Below are 20,918 nucleotides of genomic sequence, written 5' to 3' on the forward strand. Positions count from 1 at the left end.
TTCCAATGAGTCAACCCTTTGCATGAGGTGGCCAAAGTATTGGAGTTTCAGCTTCAACATCAGACCTTCCAATGAACACCCAGGATTGATCTCTTTTAGGATGGATTGATTGGATCTCCTTGCAGTCCAAGGGACTCTCAAGAGTCTTCTCCAACACCACAGTTCAAAAGCATCAATTCTGTGGCGCTCAGCTTTCTTCACCATCCAACTCTCACATCCATACATGACCACTGGAAAAACCATAGCCTTGACTAGACGGACTTTTGTTGGCATAGTAATGTCTCTGCTTTTAAACATGCTATCTAGGTTGGCCATAACCTTCCTTCCAAGGAGTAATTAATTTCATGGCTGCAGTCACCATCAGCAGTGATTCTGGAGCCCGAAAAAGTAAAGTCTGACACTGTTTCCACTGTTTCCCCATCTATTTCCCATGAAGTGATGGGACCAGGTGCCATGATCTTAGTTTTCTGAACGTTGAGCTTTAAGCCAACTTTTTCACTCTCCTCCTTCACCTTCATCAAGAGGCTCTTTAGTTCTTCTTCACTTTCTGCCATAAGGGTGGTGTCATCCGCATATCTGAGGTTATTGATATTTCTCCCGGCAATCTTGATTCCAGCTTGTGTTTCTTCCAGCCCAGCGTTCCTCATGATGTACTCTGCATATAAGTTAAATAAGCAGGGTGACAATATACAGCCTTAACGTACTCCTTTTCCTATTTGGAACCAGTCTGTTGTTCCATGTCCAGTTCTAACTGTTGCTTCCTGACCTGCATACAGGTTTCTCAAAGAGACAGGTCAGATGGTCTGGTATTCCCATCTCTTTCAGAATTTTCCACAGTTTATTGTGATCCACACAGTCAAAGGCTTTGGCATAGTCAATAAAGCAGAAATAGATGTTTTTCTGGAACTCTCTTGCTTTTTCGATGATCCAGCGGATATTGGCAATTTGATCTCTGGTTCCTCTGCCTTTTCTAAAACCAGCTTGAACATCTGGAAGTTCACGGTTCACGTATTGCTGAAGCCTGGCTTGGAGAATTTTGAGCATTACTTGACTAGCATGTGAGATGAGTGCAATTGTGCGGTAGTTTGAGCATTCTTTGGCATTGCCTTTCTTTGGGATTGGAACAAAAACTGACCTTTCCCAGTCCTGTGGCCACTGCTGAGTTTTCCAAATTTGCTGGCATATCGAGTGCAGCACTTTCACAGCATCACCTTTGAGGATTTGAAATAGCTCAACTGGAATTCCATCACCTCCACTAGCTTTGTTCGTAGTGATGCTTTCTAAGGCCCACTTGACTTCACATTCCAGGATGTCTGGTCTAGGTGAGTGATCACACCATCTTGATTATCTGGGTCGTGAAGATCTTTTTTGTACAGTTCTTCTGTGTATTCTTGCCACCTCTTCTTAATATCTTCTGCTTCTGTTAGGTCCATACCATTTCTGTCCTTTATTGAGCCTATCTTTGCATGAAATGTTCCTTTGGTATCTCTAATTTTCTTGAAGAGGTCTCTAGTCTTTCCCAATCTGTTGTTTTCCTCTATTTCTTTGCACTGATCGCTGAGGAAGGCTTTCTTATCTCTCCTTGCTATTCTTTGGAACTCTGCATTCAGATGAGAATATCTTTCCTTTTCTCCTTTGCTTTTCGCTTTTCTTCTCTTCCCAGCTATCTGTAAGGCCTCCTCAGACAGCCATTTTGCTTTTTTGCATTTCTTTTCCATGGGGATTTTCTTGATCCCTGTCTCCTGTACAATGTCACGAACCTCTGTCCATAGTTCATCAGGCACTCTGTCTATCAGGTCTAGTCCCTTAAATCTATTTGTCACTTCCACTGTATACTCACTGTAAAATGGATGTATTATAATCCATTATATGATTTAACCATAATTTACATGGCTATTGTTGAGTAAGTTATTTTTTTTAAATAAGTTGATGTTGAGATGGGCATGTTTATGCATAAACGTTTTTCTTTTAAAATTGTTTAAGGAAGATTCTTTTTTCTTTTAAATTAGAAAATGAATTTATGAAATCTAAGGCCAGAAGTGGAAGCCACAGACAGATAAATATACAACATCACTGGGGCAAAGGAGCTTCTTTATTGAACTCTGCCACAACTTATTCATAGAACTGGATGCCAGATATCCTATTGCTGCCCCCTTGAAGGAGTGCAGTGATGATGGAGTTGGGGATGAGGATGAGAATGCAATGAGGAAAGAGGGTAGGTTTGAAAAGGAAGCAGAGGATGAAGCTCCAATCTTTCAGAGGTAGAATAATTTAATCAAAGAGTAGACATTTCTAAGGTTGATAATTACTACCAGGCTGACTCTGAAGTTTACTTTTCAATTGAAAAGTATGTTTTACTCCTTTTTAAAAGCTGTAATTTCTCTGTTTTCAGACCTTGTCAGTTTAATGGGTGGGAAATACCTACTTAATTTTTGTTATCAGTTTTTGTTAGTCATTGGTATTTCTTAAAAGTAGTCTCTGTTATGTCTTTGCTTGTTTGTCTACCAAACACTGTTTCATTTTGTTTACTTTTCAAATAAAAGTTGTATGTGTTTAAGGTGTACAACATGATAATTTGCTATACATATATATAGTGAAGTTATTATTGCAGTCATGTGAATTAATGGCATTTCCGTTTCTTCAAAGAGTTTCCATTTTTATTTGTAGTGAGAGCACTTGAAATCTCCTCACTTTGCAAATTTCCATTGTGTAATACTGTTACTAACTGTAGCCATGTTTTGCATTAGCTCTCTATCCGACATAACTGCAACTTTGTACTCTTCAGCCAACATCTGCCTATTTTATCTACCTTCTCACCCCTGGTAATTGTCATTCCACTCTTTGCTTCTGTCTGTTCTGCTCTTCAGAGTCCACGCATAAGTGAGATCATGCAGTATCTTTCTTCCATGTCTGTTTTATTTCACATAGTGTTCATTCATGTTGTTACATATGGCAGGATGAGGCAGTTTATTAATGATTTTAGTATATTAGCTCCTTACATAATTGAGAATTTCAGACTTTTTAATGTCAAATTTATTGCACATTATCTTCTAGCTTTAAATACTATATAATTTTATTTACTCATTTTTGGCTGTGCCGTGTCTTCGATGTTGCTTGGGCTTTTCTCTAGTTGTGGAGAGTGAGGGCTGTTCTCTAGTGCAGTGTGTGAACTTCTTATTGTGGTGGCTTCTCTAGCACATGTGGGCTTCTGTAGTTGTGGCTCATGGTCTCAGTAGTTGCAGTTCCCAGGCTCTAGAGCTCAGGCTCAATAGTTGTAGTGCTCAGGCTTAATTGTCCCACAGCATGTGGGATCTTCCCAGATCAGGGATCCAACCTGAGTCTCCTGCAGGTAGATTCTTACCAGTGAGCCACCAGAGGAACTCATCTTCTCGCTTTTTGTTTACTTGTAAGTTTTAATATTGTTTGGCACAGAATATATGTAGTGAATATGTAGTGGCAAGTATATGTAGTGGCAAGTATATATGTAGTGAATTTTTTTTTTGCTGATTTTAATAGTAGAAAGTTCTGCATCAGAGAGAAAAATATTTACCTATATTTTTCCTTCATAGTATTTTAAGGTTTGGGTTTTTTCTATTTAACTCTGATTTACCTGAAATTAATTTTGGTGAACGGCTGTAAGCTGTGTCTAGAGAAGTCATGAATTTGAAATAGCTCACCAGAGGGTTAATTAGGTGACCTGAAATATTAGAGATTTCCTTTTTATTTCTGGAAGAATGAAGAATGTGTATTTGAGATGTTCCACATCTTATAAATCTTGGCCTGTATTGTTGGCTCCAAATACTAAAGGCAACAACTGTTAATGTTAATTCTTTAAATTATCTAAAGCATACTGTCTACTTTTTTTTGTAGGGTTGACATGATGAACAATCGCTTTCGAAAAGATATGATGAAAAATGCCAGTGAAAATCAACTTTCAAAAGATGAGCTTCAAAAGAGACTTAAAGAAGAGTAAGTATATTTATTTTGACTTGTTCAACCTTTGGCTGTAACATTTTCTTAGGTAGTCAGATTTCCATTTTGAATCAAAAGAATTGTCCTTGGAAAATGATTAAACTTTATTATGAGGGAGCAGAGAGAGAACACAAGTACAAAAAACTTAGAATCCCACTGTCCAAGTATGATCAGTGATATTATTGTTCACTTGTTTGTTGGTATGTGGTAAATCATCTCTTTTCTGCAACTTCTAAGCTCTTTCAGTTGAACAGAACTGGGAAATACATATTTTAAAATAATGATTTTATATTGAAACATTTTATTAATTCAAACCTGTGTACCTTTAAAAGTATTTTAAGGTATTTTTATTTTTTTGTACTGAACATTTTTTTATATTCCTAGAGATTCATTACATTATCACTATATTTTGACAGTAGATTTATTGAAGTATAATTTACATATATTGAAATTCACCCTTTTAAAGTATTATTCTGTAAATTTTGTTTAGCAGGTACAGTCATGTAAGCCCATGATAATTAATATATGGAATCCGATATATTAATATATTAATATTAATCAGATTAATATATATATTAATCATATAACAGAACATTGCTTTCACTCAGAAAGTTCTTTTATACCCCGTGATAATCAGCATTCTCTCTTCATCTTCTAACTCCGTTAGCCCCTGACAAGCATTGATCCATTTTCTGTCTTTATAGATTTGTTTTTTCCAGAATCTCATATGAATACAATAATACAGTATGTAGTTTTTTCAATCTGTTAAACCCATTTAGTGAATTTGTTATTTCAGATACTTTCCAGCTTGAGAAGATCTTTTCAGCTAGACCTTTTGTTCTGTTTAGTTGCTATTTTTCCTTTTATTGTGTCCATACATCCTTTAAATTTCTTGAATATATTTGTATTAGCTGTTTTATTTTATTTTTTATTAATTTTTATTGGAGTATAGTCAATCTACAATGTTGTGTTTCTGCTGTACAGCAAAGTGAACCAGCTAGACATATACATATATTCCCTCTTTTTTGGATTTCCTTCCCATTTAGGTACCACAGAGCATTGAGTAGCCTGTTCTGTGCTATGCATTAGGTTCTCATTAGTTATCTATTTTATATATGTGTATATATATATGTCAATCCCAGTCTACCAGTTCATCCTCCCACCCCCCCCCGCCCCTATCCATACCATACACTTGTTCTCTACATCTGTGTCTCTCTCTCTGCTTTGCTGATAAATTCATCTGTATCATTTTTCTAGATTCCACATGTAAGCAATATTACATAATATTTGTTTTTCTCTTTCTGACTTACTTCACTTTGTGACAGTCTCTAGACTCATCCATCTTTCTGCAAATGGCACAGTTTCATTCCTTTTTATGTGTATTAGTTACTTTCAAGTCCTTGAGTGCTAATTCTGTCAGGTCTTTGATTTCTGTTTCTGTTGACTGCTTTTTTTTCTGGTTATGGTTCATATTTTTCTGCTTCTTTGTAAATCTAATAATTTTGATTGTATTCTGGGCAGTATGAATGTTGTTCCTTGCCTGGATTTTTTTTGTTTTTGATGTGTGTTTAACTTTGTCTTAGCAGGCAGTTAAATGACTTGGAAATCACTTTGATCCTTTCAAGACTTGTTTTTAGAGATTTCTTCTATTAGAGTAGCATTTATTCTAGGCTGGTTTAGCCCTATTAAGATGTGACCTTACTGGGATTTTTGCTGAATGCTCTGAGTATTCAATAAGGACCCTTCCTCTGACGAGTTGAACTCAAATGTCTGAACTTTGGTTCTGTGCAACTTAGATCCCTTTAGTAGTTCCTTGCTTGACCTCATGGAATTTTATTCTATGAGTGTGTAGATTAGTATTCAGAAGTGTCTGTGGACCCCCTGTGGAAATTTCTGGAGCTCTTTCTCTTCCTCTTCTGTATTTGATTGCCCCTCAAATTCCTGTTGTCTCAGCTTCTTTCAAGTCTGATCTTTTTCCGCGTGTCTCTGTGTCAGGGTCTTATAAAAATGCCTTGAGGGGAAAATCCCAGTAATGGCATGGCTCCCCTTGTTATTTCTCTTCTCTTAGGGATCATAATCCTATTTGCCTCTTGTCCAACTTTTGAAAATAGTTTCATACATTTTGTCCAGTGGGCTTAGTTTGGTGGACTTGTCTGTGAATCTGTTTTAAACAATTAGAATGATTTTTGCAGGCTTCTACATACCAGAATATAACTAGCATGCTTCTCCTGGAGCTTACTTTTTCTAGGGTGAAGTGCTCCCATTTTAGTCAAAGGATACACAATGAAGTTTTGTTTATTTTACCAGTCTGGTCATTTTCTTTCAGACATGTTCTAGTATTCTGTTGTGTACTCTGTGTATTATAGCATTGATTTATAACCACAAAAAGATTTCTATTTCTTCACTTAATCACCAAATCTGGTGTGTTTGTATGTGCAAATAAGGCAGCAGCAAATGTAATTAGTAACAACAAATATATATCCAGGTGTCCTGTATCCAGGACTAGTTTAGATGGTTATCAATTTAGGCAGGTTGGGAACATCCTGTGTGGCTAGCCCTTCTCTTCTTCAAGATAAGAACTTCGTTGGAAGCAATTCTATTTATGTTCTGACCTAGATTCTTTCAATGTACCAAAGTATAATACAGTGGTCCCTGCAAAATTTTATGTTTTTGCTTAGATTTCAGCATGCGATGGGGGGAGTACCTGCCTGGGCAGAGGCCAGTAAGTGGAAAACACCTTCAGATGGTGAGTGTTGACACCTCTGTTTAAATTGGTAAATAGATTCCTATTCTTGTTCTGTTATTATTTGAGGTTTCTCATGAGACTCATTAATGTTTGAAATGTCTTTTTTTTTTTTTTAATACCTGGTTTTGAAGTTTACCATTTCTCTGAGGGAAACTCTTTTACAATAATGTAAGACTTAGTAGCATATTCTTTACTTGTAAAGGCAATAATGGATGAATCTTATTATGTTTTTCCTCAACAGAACTATGTTACATTATGGCATAGGACTAAGTAAAAAAATAAGTAGTAGTGTTATTTCTTGATTCAGAGCCCTTCCAAAGACATGAGCAACTGATCTAGCTATCCACTAGGAAATGGAATGTTTTTCTAAGGAGCACCTGTCAGGTCAGGCCCAGATGATTACATACTTTCTAAAAACCTATTTTTCAACTCCGGATTTTAAGTTTGACTTGTACCAAAACTGTTTTCTACTGTTAAGATCTTTGAGTTTAGATGTTATGGTTTGGCCAAGACTGATAAGAGTTTTTGGAGTTACAAATTTTAGACTTGGAATTGACCTTTGAAATCCTTGAGGGATTCTGCAGTATAGCCTTTCATTGTAATACAGGAGCTCCTTTCTTAGCATCTTTGATATCTGATGAATTTCTATTTGATTATCGTCATCACTTTTTCCTCCCTTCTCCAAACCCATGTCAGTCCTGATATTCAAGTATAGGGAGCCCTTACAAGGAACCCGTTTTATACAATTCTGATAGAGAACTCAATCAGTTAATAAGTAGAAACTTACCGTATGATTTCCAACTAGATACTTTTAGAGGTTGAGGGACCCTTTGATGTAACCTGACTTTATCCACTGTAAGAAGCTTTTCCACAACAGCTGCTAGATGATAACTTAGCCTCTGCTTAAATATTTCAAATAATGTTGTGCTCTTTTATTTGGCTGTTTCTTACTCTTTTCCTCTTTAAGAACTAATGGTTGTAATTTTTTACTATTTTGAAATTTAATCTTCCTACTTTCTAGTCCTACGGTTCGAAGAGATAGAATCTAATCTTACCTCTCTTTCATATGAAACTGTTCTGTTGTTTGAGAAATATTTTTCCAAGTTTTTTTTTTTTGGTGTGTTAATCATCTTGTCATCACTTTTTTTTACATGACATAATTACAAACTTTGGTCACCAGTTTACCTTCCTGGATGAAATATAATTTTATTATCCATTTTAGAATACTGCATTCGTAGAATACTCTATTTTAGATCTATGTAATTATAGATAAGGTTTTATGCTAGCACTGAAGCAGAAAATCTCCCAGATTCCAGTGGCTTAATCAGGTAGAATTTTTTTTCTGTGTATATAATTAGAGTGGTGAAGTCCTGTTCTACTTCAGGGGCCCAAATTCTTAAGAGATTCTGCCATCTTCATTCTGGGTCTTCCAAAGTTGTCGAAGCGATTGATGACTACCAGTTATAGAAGTGAGAGAGGCTCATCAAGGGAGGTTAATAAAACCCGTCCTGGAAGTGGTACATGATACTTTCACCCACATTTTTTTGGCCAGAACTCAGTCATGAGGCCACATTTAACTGCATGGAGTACCAGGAAATAGAGTTTGTCTTTGTGCCAAGGAGAAAAGGGAAATGAATTAAGTCAACAGTTAGCCCAGTCTGAATTAGTTAATTTTTGGCTGTGCTAGGTCTTCAGTGCTGCATGTGGTCTTTTCTCTAGTTGCAGTGAATGGGGGCTATTCTTCATTGTGGTGTGCAGATCCTAGAGTGTGTGGGCTTCAGTAGTTGCAGTGTGGGCTCAGTAGTTCCATCACATGGGTTTAGATGCTCCATGGCATGTGGGGCCTTCCCAGACCAAGGATCGAACTCATGTCCCTTGAGATTCTTTTTTTTTTTTTTTTTTGTGGAACGCTTCACGAATTTGCATGTCATCCATGCGCAGGGGCCATGCAAATCTTCTCTGTATCGTTCCAATTTTAGTATATGTGCTGCCGAAGCGAGCACCCCTTGAGATTCTTAACCACTTAACTCTGTCCCCTCAAGGCAGATTCTTAACTACTAGACCACCAGGGAAGTGCCACCATTTGTTATTTTTATCTATAAATACTAGATTATCATTTTTTTTAATGTTATTTTTTGTTTTTTCTGAATTACTTTTTTGGCTCACTGTTATGTAAGTTCCCTGACTAGGGATTAGACCTGTGCACCCTGCAGTGAATGTGTGGAATCTTAACTCCTGGACTGCCAGGGAGGTAGATTAAAAGAGAAACACCCCCACACACACACTTTAAACATAACTGTAATGCTATTATGATCCATTGGATCATAGAAAAAGCAGAGAATTCCAGAAAAACATCTGCTTCATCGACTGCACTAAAGTCTTTGACTGTGGGGGTCACAGCAAACTATGGAAAATTCTTAAACAGATGGAAATAATCAGACCACCTTACCTGCCTCCTGTGAAATCTGTATGCAGATCAAGAAGCAGCAGTTAGAACCAGACATGGAACAATGGACTGGTTCCAGATTGGGAAAGGAGTACTTCAAGGCTGTAAATTGTCATCTTGCTTATTTAATTTATATCCAGAGTACTTCATGCTGGACTGGATAAAGCACAAGCTGGAATCAAGATTGCTAGGAGAAATATCAATAACCTCAGATGTGCAGATGATACCACCCTTAATGGCAGAAGGTGAAGAGGAACTAAAGAGCCTCTTGATGAAGGTGAAAGAGGAGAGTGAAAAAGCTGGCTTAAAGCTCAACATTCAAAATGTGAAGATCATAGCATCTGGTCCCATCACTTCATGGCATTTAGATGGGGAAACAGTGGAAATAGTGACAGACTTTATTTTGGGGGGCTCCAAAATCACTGCAGATGGTGACTGCAGCCATGAAATTAAAAGACACTTGCTCCTTGGAAGAAAAGCTATGACAAAACCTAGAGAGCATGTTAAAAAGCATCAGTCCTTCCAGTGAATATTCAGAACTGATTTCCTTTAGGATGGACTGGTTGGATCTCCTTGCAGTCCAAGGGACTCTCAAGAGTTTTCTCCAGCACCACAGATCAAAACCATCAATTACTTCAGCGTTCAGCTTTCTTTATCGTCCAACTCTCACATCCATACATGACAACTGGAAAAACCATAGCTTTGACTAACAGACCTTTGTCGGCAAAGTAATGTCTCTGCCTGGTAGGCTACAGTCCATGGGGTTACAAAGAGTCGGACACAGCTGAGCGACTAACACGTGTAAAATAGATAGCTAGTGGGAACCTTCTGTATAGTACAGGGAGCTCAGCTTGGTGCTCTGTAATGACCTGGAGAGATGGTATGGGGATGGGATGGGAGGGAGACTCCGAAAGTGGGGAATATATATAGCTGATTCACCTTGTATGGCCGAAACTAACACAATATGGTAAAGCAATTATATTCCAATTAAAGTAAAGTAGTATTGATTAACTAGAGGTCTAGGACGATGTATTTCTCTAGAGAATTTCTGTAGTTGTTTTTGGGTAAGTGGCTGGGCAAGGGGCACTAGCAATCCTAAAACATTTTATTCTAATGAGACACTATGAGGTTTTAAAGCTGGGTTTCAGTTCCTGGGAGATTTTCTTATAATTCTTTTATTTCACCTTTAATTTTACTTGTTGCTTTTGTGGCAACAATTTCAGAGCCTGGTAGTTTACCAAATCCCTTAGGCACCCTAGAGGGCTTCTGATGCTAGGTTTTGCCCCCTTAACCTTAAATACTCTGCTTAGCTTCTCAGCTTTCTTTACTAGAATCAACAGTCATCTCTAGGGGAAGAGCAGGCCTATTACCTGTCTTTGAAGTTCTGACACATGGTTTGCTACCAGTGATCTTCCAGTCAACTAAAAGTTCTAGTTCTTTTTCTTGTGAATTGTTAAGCTAGATCTGCTGTTCATCCTATTGCCAGTTTTGCCACAATTATGAGTTTCTCTTTTTAAATGTTGACTCAATTTATCTTTATTTCATGTTGTTTTAGTCACTGTAGTGAATGTGTGCCTTTCATTCCAGAGTCAGTCTTTTAAAGGTGTACACTGATGTGTTTGTCATTTCCTCTCTTTCAAATTTATTTTGTTGTTTTCTTTTTACCAGTTGTAGCTTAAATAAAATGATTGAGGTTGGGAGAATGGGAGGGGAGTTGAAGTTTGAAATTTGGGGTAGGTGATGGTTATCTCATTGATTCTAAAGATAAACTTACGGGTTTGTTTGCCTTAGATGAAAGTGAAGAGGATGAAGATGATTTGTTACAAAGGACTGGGAATTTCATATCCACATCTACATCTCTTCCTAAAGGAATCTTAAAGGTGAGAATCAGTAAAATTGGGCCAAACCAACTAATTACCTCAAATCCAATATACTTTCACTTTCAGACCTATGGCTTTCTGTTATCTTTGGGATTAAATGTGCTTCTTGTCTTTTTGTCTTGATAAATATTTGTGTAAGGTTTTTTTTCCTTTTGCAAAAGTGATAACATTAAATTACATTCCCAGGAATCCTTTAGGACTCTTGCTTGATTCCTCCTTTTGCATTTCTCATCCTTTCTGTTGACAGCAGCCTGGTTTGTGCTACACGGCAACAATCTCATGGCTAGACTCCCCACTTCCACTTCTTCCTCAACCATTCTTCCTACAGTAGCCTGAAGAGTCTTGTAAAAATAAAGCGTCATGTCCTGTCACTTTTCATTGCTCTTTGTAAGCTTTCTTATCATAGTCTACACTGCCGTCTTCCTGGGATCTGACTTAATGCTTATGTCTTCAACTTCATCTCATCCCTTTTTCTCTTATTCCTTATTCAGGCCGCACAGACCTTGTGTCTGTTTCTTACACATGCTGAGTCCTTTCTTGCCTCTGAACCTTTGTTCTTGCTCAATCTTCTGTTTTTCAAGCACAGCCAGTGGCAAACTCATTCTTACCTTTCTACTCAAATAATGCCCTAGAAATGGCTTTCCTGGTCTTCCTGTCTAAAGAGGCTTACTCAAGACTTCCCTAGTGGTCCAGTGGTTAAGAATCTGCCTCTGCAGAGGACTTGGGTCCGATCCTTGTCAGAGAACTAAGATCCCATGAACCACAGGGCAACCACGCCCATCCATTGAAACTCCAGAAACTGTGCTGCAACAAAAACTACTACATGTTGCAACAAAGATGTCCTATGTGCTGCTATAAGACTTGATGCAGCCAAATAAATATTTTTTAAATCTTTTTTTTTTAAGTAGCTTACTGTGGTTATCTTCTAATTTACTCCTGTGTCCCACTTTTTCATTGTTGTAACCAAATGCCTCCCCAGCACTTACTTCAAATATCTGTCAAATGAACTGTTCTCTCTTTGACATAATTTTCCCCATTATAAAATGGTAGCATGTGAATTATATGAGAAAAGGGGATCTTATCATGGTAAATTATTAGAATGATTTTGTCTATCCCTACTCTGAAGGTAATTCATTTAGCTCCTCATACAGTGAACTCACCTCTGTTGAAAATGTAGTCATAAACAGAACATCATATGATGCTATGATGTTTTATATAATTTCATTTTTAATGCAGAGGGAAGAGCCTGTAAAAACAAAAGCATGAAAATAGCCCAAGTGACACGAGATCATCATCATTTCAGACTAACAACCATATACCCTGAGAGAAAAACATTACCAATCCATACCAACCATTGTTGTTGTCCAGTTGCTAAGTCATGTCTGACTTTGTGACCCCACGAACTGCAGCACGCTGGGTTTTCCTATCCGTCACTATCCTGGAGTTTGCTCAAATGGACATGCCAACCATAGAACCTTGGGAATGACCACTCATTGCCTCTTATTCTGTACCATGACTGCAGCGATGCCAGCATAGGAGTTTTAAGTAAAATTTCCATGGAAGTAAAAATCCCTTAACTCAAATGGATATATCTTAGGAAAATGATTGTGTACTAGAGTTCCAAGCCTTAACGATTTATCTCCTTTGAAAGATTGTAAAAATGGATTCTTGTATAGTAAAACACTGTACTAGAATACTAGTTGGTCAGAGAGCTGTGGTCTTCTGGTTACCATTCCAGTGCACTTGGTTTTGCATTGTAAACTGTAATGTCTTTACTTTATGCTCTAAAGAAAATAATGTTAACCCATTTGAATTGATAAAATTTCAACTTTATTTTCCCACAGATGAAGAACTGCCAACATGCTAATGCTGAACGTCCTACTACTGCTCGGATCTCATCTGTGCAGTTCCATCCTCGTGCACAGGTCGTGATGGTCGCTGGACTAGATAATGCTGTATCCCTGTTTCAGGTATGTGGAGACTTGTAGTGAAAAGTGTTTATAATCAGCATACATGGTCTTTGGAAATAATCAAAAGGAATATTTTATAATTCCTTATAGGTTGATGGAAAAACAAATCCTAAAATTCAGAGCATCTATTTGGAAAAGTTTCCAATCTTTAAGGCTTGTTTTAGTGCTAATGGAGAAGAGGTTTTAGCCACGAGCACTCACAGCAAGATTCTTTATGTCTATGATATGCTGGCTGGAAAGCTAATTCCTGTGCATCAAGTAAGAGGTAAGGTTTCTATTGAATATAGTGACACCCGCAGCACAGCTGAGTTTGTTTAACAGTATTTACAACCACTTTTTTTTTCACTTCCCATAAAGTTCTTAAAAATAGAGTTTCTTTGGTTTTAGTGTGTGGAAAATGTGTTGTTGAGATAATGTGGTTGAATGAAAAAAGTGAACTGACTTTATTGGGGAAGAAAAAGCACGTGTGGGGAAAAAAGTCATAATTTCCAAATCTGTATTCCCCTAGACTAGAAAGGCAGTTGCACATATTTGGGTGTAAAATTAGCAATTGCTGCAGTGGAAAGAATATGAGCCCGGGAGCTAGAACACCTGGGTTCTACTTCTTTGGACAAATTATTTCACTTCTTTGTTCTGAAATTTGGATACCCTCCAGTTCTTCTGGTGTTTGTACTACAATTTTGATTTACATTTAAAGGAAATAAAGCACTGCTTTTGGAAGTCGTACTTTGAAAAATAAACTACTTAGAAGATGTATCATCAGATAAAAATTTGTCTTTCCTCTGCCTTATCTATTCTTTGGCATTCTCCTACCCCCATTACCACAAAAATACAGTGACACCTTCATGAATCCTTTGGGAACCAACGACCTTGTGATGAAATTGGTTGGGTTAACATTATAAATCTTGGGAGGTGCAGCTGGCATATGCTACAGCTTCTGGCTATCTTTCTGTTAAATCGTACATGTGTGGGGCTATAAAGGACGGGTTGCTCTGTACAGCCTTTTTTCTGCTAGTGTTTAAAAGTAAGTAATGCCAACTTTAGAAACACTTATGTATGTATTTTCAGTGTTTGCAAGTTTCTCTTTCACGTGTTACTGACACTTTCAATGATCCTTTCCAAGGGGGTTCTTAATTTATCTATTTATGCTTTAAAAATCAGTGCTTCCCAAACATTAACATGCATATGAATCACCTGGGGATCATATTAAAATGCAGGCTCTGATTTCTGCATTTCTAACAAGTTCTCAGATGCTGCTGGTCCATGGACTTCCCTTTGAGTTGAAAAACCTTAAACTGTGTCCGCATATTGAAATAGAAAACAACACATAGTAGTGATTATTTTTAAATATCATTCCACTAATCAAAAGGAATGTGCTCAGGTCCTTCTACCTTGTATCCTCTTGGGAAAAGCAAACCAGTGGTGGCTGAGATCTAGTAGCTGGTGGTGTGTACTGTGGATCTGCTGGTATGCAAGAGTATGTATCTGATCACTGGCTTCTTTTAAGACATGGCATTTATCTTTGACTTTTAATGTATTTCCTTCTCTTCCCTCAATAAGCATAACTTGATAATAATAATAATAGTAATGGTAAATCAAATTATTTCTTTTTGTGGTGTTATGTTACTGAATATAACTCTTAATGTCATCATTATAAAACTTAACTCAAGAAATGAATTAAATACAGTAGAACAAGGGTGAAAATTGCTGACAAGTTAGTATATGCAAGCTTTTTGTGTATGTGAGCTCTTGATTGTTGTAAATGCAAGTCTAAAAAATGAAGAATTCAGAATCAGTGCATTCTAAAGAATTCCACATTGATGGTTCCTTCCACTAACCTATCAGAGCTTGTAAAGTGGTATCCATGAACTCTAAAAATTCAGTGGTCTGTGAAATTAGATAGGAAAAAGATTATATCTTTATTTTCACTAAACTCTAACTGAAATTTAGCATTTCCTTCAGTTTTGAAAATTTTAAACAATCATTATTTTTAGAAGAGTATCATACATTTCACTAGACTGGCACATAGAAAGGTTGAGAACCACAGATTACTACTTCAAACTCCAGATGCAGTTTCTGTTTGCATTATTTAGATGGATAGTTCTTAAGAGAGCTGTCTTATTCTCAGTAAAGGTTTTGACTGTTTGGGAATTAGTTTGTCAGGCAGCCATTTTGATTTATAGGCATTTTGATGTGGTCATTGCTGAGCCTCAGTTTTCTTTCTATAAACCCAAGGATTCTAAAATATTAAAGGAGAATTTTTTAGACGCTTGTAACTGAGCACCTTGAAACGGTATGGACCTAACAGAAGCAGAAGATACTAAGAATAGGTGGCAAATATACACAGAAGAACTATACAAAAAAGATCTTAATGACTCAGATAACCATGATGGTGTGATCACTCACCTAGAGCCAGATATCCTGGAATGCAAAGTCAAGTGGGCCTTAAGAAGCATCACTACAAGCAAAGCTAGTGGAGGTGATGGAATTCCAGTTGAGCTATTTCAAATCCTAAAAGATGATGCTGTTAAAGTGCTGCACTCAGTATGCCAGCCAATTTGGAAGATTCAGCAGTGGCCACAGGACTGGAAAAGGTCGGTTTTCATTCCAATCCCAAAGAATGGCAATGCCAAAGAATGTTCACACTACCACACAATTGCACTCATATCACACGCTAGCAAGGTAATGCTCAAAATTGTCCAAGTGAGGATTAAACAGTACGTGAACTGAGAACTTCCAGATGTACATGATGGATTTAGAAAAGGCAGAGGAATCAGATCAAATTGCCCACATCCGTTGGATCATAGAAAAAGCAAGAGAATTCCAGAAAAACATCTGCTTTATTGACTATGCCACAGCCTTTGACGGTGTGGATCACAACAAACTGGAAAATTCTTAAAGAGATGGGAATACCAGACCACTTGACCTGCCTCCTGAGAAGTCTGTATGCAGGTCAAGAAGCAACAGCTAGAACCAGACATGGAACAATGGACTCGTTCCAAATTGGAAAAGGAGTACATCAAGGCTGCATGTTGTCACCCTGCTTATTTAACTTATATGCAGAGTACATCATGTGAAATGCTGGGCTGGATGAAGCACAAGCTGGAATCAAGATTGCCTGGAGAAATATCAATAACCTCAGATATGCAGATGACACCACCCTTATGGCAGAAAGTGAAGAAGAACTAAAGAGCCTCTTGATGAGAGTGAAAGAGGAAAGTGAAAAAGCTGGCTTAAAACTCAACATTCAGAAAACTAAGATCATGGCATCTGGTCCCATCACTTCATGGCAAACAGATGGGGAGTCAATGGAAACGGTGACAGGCTTTATTTTCTTGGGCTCCAAAAACACTGCAGATGGTGACTGGAGCCATGAAATTAAAAGATGCTTGCTCCTTTTAAGAAAAGCTATGACCAACCTAGACAGCATGTTACAAAGCAGAGACATTACTTTGCCAACAAAGGTCCATCTAGTCAAAGCTGTGGTTTTTCCAGTAGTCGTGTATGGATCTGAGGGTTGTACTATAAAGAAGGCTGAGTGCCAAAGAATTGATGGTTTTGAACTGTGGTGTTGGAGAAGACTCTTGAGAATCCCTTGGACTGCAAGGAAATCAAGCCAGTCAATGCTCAAGAAAATCAGTCCTGAATATTCATTGGAAGGACTGATGCTGAAAATGAAACTCCAATACTTTGGCCGCCTGATGAGAAGAACTGACTCATTGGAAAAGACTCGGAAGCTGGGAAAGATTGAAGGCAGGAAGAAAAGGGGACAACAGAGGATGAGATGGTTGGATGGCATCATCAACTCGATGGACATGAGTTTGAGCAAGCTCTGGGAGTTGGTGATGGATGGGGAAGTCTGGCATGCTGCAAGCCACAGGTTCGCAGAGAGTTGGACACGACAGAGCGACTGAACTGAAATGAGCTGAACTCAGCACCTGCCGCTTTGTGAATGCTCATTGATACCTACTGCCACTGTTAAGAACAGCATATAATCTATCCGATCACAATCAGACCACTTCCCATGCTGTGGCATTTGGCTCTATTCTGATTAACTTAGACAGTCTTTTTCTTATCAGTTGCTCAGCAGTTGACCCGAAAACTCATTCTCTAAGAGGTAGCAACATTTACAGTCTGACATCATTAAGTTGTATATCTTTTTTTCTCAAGGCCGTATTATAAATTTTATCTGGCTTCTATTTTGAAAGCTCCAGCTTTTGTAAAACAGTTGTAATATTGATATTGGCATTGATTATCACTATATTTTGTGTGAAGTTAAAAGCAAAATGCTATGTACACATAACTGGTATAACACAGTGTAAGTGAAACTGATTGGTGTCATTTCATGGAGGCTCTGAAGAGCGCTGGTACCATAGTCCTTTATGTCTCAGTGCAGAGAGGAATTAACAAGAGCACAGTGGTAGATAAGAAGTGATCTACTAGAACGGCACACCTGTGAGGCCTCCAAGTGGCCGGGTGAGAAATGCTGTGCTCTGAGAACTTAGTGGGCTACAGTTTCGTAATCAAAGGAAAAGTGATAAGGGGAGAAGACTTCTTTGACTTTCTTGAATAGATGTCATGTTTTCGTCATCAAGTCCTCTTCCAGATTGGGCACAGGAGTTTTCTTGTCCCTGTGTGATCAAGCTAGGTCCACAAATTTGGTTTTCTTTTGTGTAGAGAACATATCCTAGGGATCATTAACTTACTTAGCTCATTGGGCAAGATATGTGTCTCATGCTACTATTGGTTTATTGTTTGGGAACATGTCCTGTGCTTCTGTTGCTAAGCAAGCCTGTTTGGTTTTGTGGTTAAGCAAACCTGCTTTCTTGAATAATAATTAACTTACAGAGGTCTCCCATATTTTTCTATTTTCTATTTCTGTTCCCTAGTGGGATTAACTATTTAATCACCTATCTTGTCCCTTCATTCTGTCCTTATTCTCCCCTCCAGGTGTTTACCTTTTTATTCTTAAAAAGGGGGTAAGGGGTGAAGTTCTTTGAATCGGTAGCTACTTTGAGCTGAGAATGGGCATAGGCCTGTCAAGGGAAGGAGTAAACACCTTGCTGACTGTCCCTTTTTTAAAATTTATTTTTAAATGAAACAGGTGAATATTTGTAATGATAAAAGGTATAATTCACAAAGAAGATAGACATCATAAACCACCAGACACCTAATAACAAAGAAACATGAATACATAAAGCAAACATCAGAACAAATATAAGGGAAAAGACAAAATAATCATAGTGACACATACCAACATTTGTCTGAGAATATTTTATCAAGTGCAGAAAAAATAAGAATAGAGACATCTTAAATGATGTCATTAATGATTTAAATGTAATAGATTTCTGTTTATAGTATATTAATCTTATATCCTACACAAATATATTTTGTCCCTTTTCTATTTGGAGAACTGCAACTCAGTGTCACTCTGGTTAGCATTATCTTTTTAGTTCTCTTAGGTGTTAAGCACTGAGGAATCTAAAAAAAAGTTTAGGAATCTAAAAAAATACAACAGTAAGCATCAGAAAAGTCATTAAAAGAGGTTGTAACCATAATTTTAAAGATCTGAACCATTTTTTTCCCTAGTGGTTTCCAAATCCAGAAGGGGGTCACTTGAAGCCCAATCTGTTTGTTTTAATTAGGCCCAGAGTCTCAGTGTTTTATATTTTAGGATCTCTTGAGCCTTTAATCTCCGTCATAGATTTAATCTGTTCCTTTTTTTCTGTTAATATCGTTTGGTGATGAGGGTGACTTTTTTGTCCCTCGAGAGATAGAATGGCTCCTAATTTAGTTCATAAGTCCCTTTTAGTAAAGAAATAGGGTAATTAGGCATAAAGAGAAGGCAGTGTAGAAATAGCCGGTTTTTGATGTTACAGAAAAGGGGTCCCAGGAAAGTGGGCCCTGTCTCTTTCCTGACATTCCTATTACATATTTCTTACAGTTGGTAAGGTTTTCAGTCCTTTGGGTTAAGACCAAGAAGATGCAGCAATGTTTATGAGAAATTCTATCAAGTGGCCTGCCATTTCAGTGACCACCTGAGGCTCAGTGTGTGTTGTATATATGCCATCTCTGGGCAGAGCCACTTCTAGCTTTGGGCTCTGTCAGTCTTGGGATTGTGAAACCATCTATGGTTTTGAGGGGCCCCCGTCACATGTTGGCATCTGGGGCCTTCACTCTGCCAATATCCTGGCTGTCTGCAAGGGCACATGGATCACACTCATGCTTCCAGTGGCCCTTCTGTCCACACAGGGCACTACTTATTTTGTCTAGGTGCCCAGTACCCATGGCCTTGTAGTCTACCATGTCCAGTTTGGCCCAGAAAGTCTGGCCTCTCCTTTGCTGTTCCCTGAGTGGACAAAGCCATCACAGTCATTTGAGCCTTTTCTTTTTCTCTTTGGGTGCCTTCAGCGTCTTTGGCCATATCCCAGTTATTGAAAACCAGATAAGCCAGTTGGAGTAAATCACTCATAGGTGGTCTGAGGACCAGCAGTTTTGTTTAAATTTTGTGCCTGATGTCTGGGACAGACTGGGCTGTGAAGTGCGTAGCCAAAAGGGCTCGTTCCTTGGAGGAGGAGAAGTCCACATTTGTGTGCTTTTTAAAAGCTTTTATTAATCACCCTTGAAAAACTGTAGTATTTTCATCCTGTCCCTGTTGGATTTTCATCCTGTCCCTGTTTTTTTTTAAATAATTAACAGGGTTCTCTGTAAACTTTTTTATACCACTTGTTACAGTTAATCATATGGTGCCATCTATCTCTATCAATAAAATTTACCTGATGATTCCATTGTGAATCTGCCTCAGGGGACAATGTTGTTTCCTGCCTGGTGTATTGTACGGCCTTCCTGGGTTGCCATTTGGTTAGCATGGGCTCTGGCTGTAATAGACTTGGAGCCTTGGCTCCCGCCTGTGAGATAGCTGTTGTTGGAGCAGCCATTTCCATGAATAAAGTAGCTTTCACCGAGGCAATAGTTAGCTATATAAGAGTTTCCTTCACATGTTAAAAAAATCCACCATATAATTTAATTAAGATTTGTACTTAACAACTTTAGATGTTATCTCTTCTACAGTAGTCCCCCAACCAGGTGTTAATGTCTAAGAACTTGCCACAAAGGAATAGTACAGAAAAAGTACCCAGTGAACTGGTCTGGCTGCAAATTGGAAGTAAAGGATCAGCATTTTTAAGGGTTGGAGGGAGGGAAAGACTGACATTAAGGCTCAGGAAGTCATCCTCCATTGGGCACTTTTAGTAATTGGGGGTAAAGTACCAAAAATCCTCCCCCCCCACTGCTCCCGCTCACCAAAAAAGTTGATTCCCTTCAATTTTGGGGGGTGTGAAGGGAGGGGGCATGGTGTACTTAAGAATACCTGATAAGAGGTCTTTTATCTAGTGAGACACAGTTCATTGTTTATTTTTTTAAACCATATATCCTCTGATTATAGATTATAAGCTTTTGGTCTTTATTCAAAGATAAATTACAGTGATCAGCTTCAGAAACAAGCTTAGAATACCTTCTTAGTAACTCAGTTAAGTTTTACAATAATATAAAATAACAACCAAGGCTATTTCAAAAGTAAGCTTTAAACAGTAGATATGTTCCTTGTCCTGATGATTTTCAGAATTTGGCGAGGCAGAATCTCCTTCCGTGGTGGCTTATATGGTAAATTCAGGAGACCTGGGTTTGATCCCTGGGTTGGGAAGATGATCTGGAGGAGGGCATGGCAACCCACTCCAGTATTCTTGCCTGGAAAATCCCATGGACTGCAGCCCTCCAGGCTCCTCTGTCCATGGGGTCGCAGAGTTGGACATGACTGAATGACTAAGCCTCAAGTAGCAGAACTAAAATTTAATATTTATAAAAATACAATTTTCCCCAAATTACCCTCAGTTTTATCAAACATA

At 38.0% G+C, this 20,918-nt stretch overlaps 1 protein-coding gene and 1 non-coding gene across 4 annotated transcripts in view; one reads left to right on the forward strand and one right to left on the reverse strand.

The window, feature by feature from the left end:
• The window catches only part of UTP18 (UTP18 small subunit processome component), a 64,274-nt gene that overhangs the window by 4,223 nt on the left and 39,133 nt on the right, over positions 1-20,918 (forward strand). For all 3 annotated transcript variants that reach the window (XR_014080413.1, XR_014080412.1, XM_081583364.1), the window contains exons 3-7: positions 3,871-3,969; positions 6,651-6,718; positions 10,956-11,044; positions 12,889-13,014; positions 13,105-13,279. Coding sequence is in view for 1 of the 3 variants with exons in the window: in XM_081583364.1 (XP_081439490.1) it covers positions 3,871-3,969; positions 6,651-6,718; positions 10,956-11,044; positions 12,889-13,014; positions 13,105-13,279 (557 nt within the window). In the remaining 2 variants the exon portion in view is untranslated. The remainder of the gene's footprint in view (positions 1-3,870; positions 3,970-6,650; positions 6,719-10,955; positions 11,045-12,888; positions 13,015-13,104; positions 13,280-20,918) is intronic.
• LOC145543888 (U6 spliceosomal RNA) lies at positions 8,615-8,721 on the reverse strand. Its single transcript, XR_014081134.1, has one exon. It is a non-coding gene; the product is annotated as a U6 spliceosomal RNA (small nuclear RNA).

This window comes from Giraffa tippelskirchi, chromosome 3, assembly GCF_054371585.1.
Source record: "Giraffa tippelskirchi isolate mGirTip1 chromosome 3, T2T-mGirTip1v1.2.pri, whole genome shotgun sequence".
NCBI lineage: Eukaryota > Metazoa > Chordata > Mammalia > Artiodactyla > Giraffidae > Giraffa > Giraffa tippelskirchi.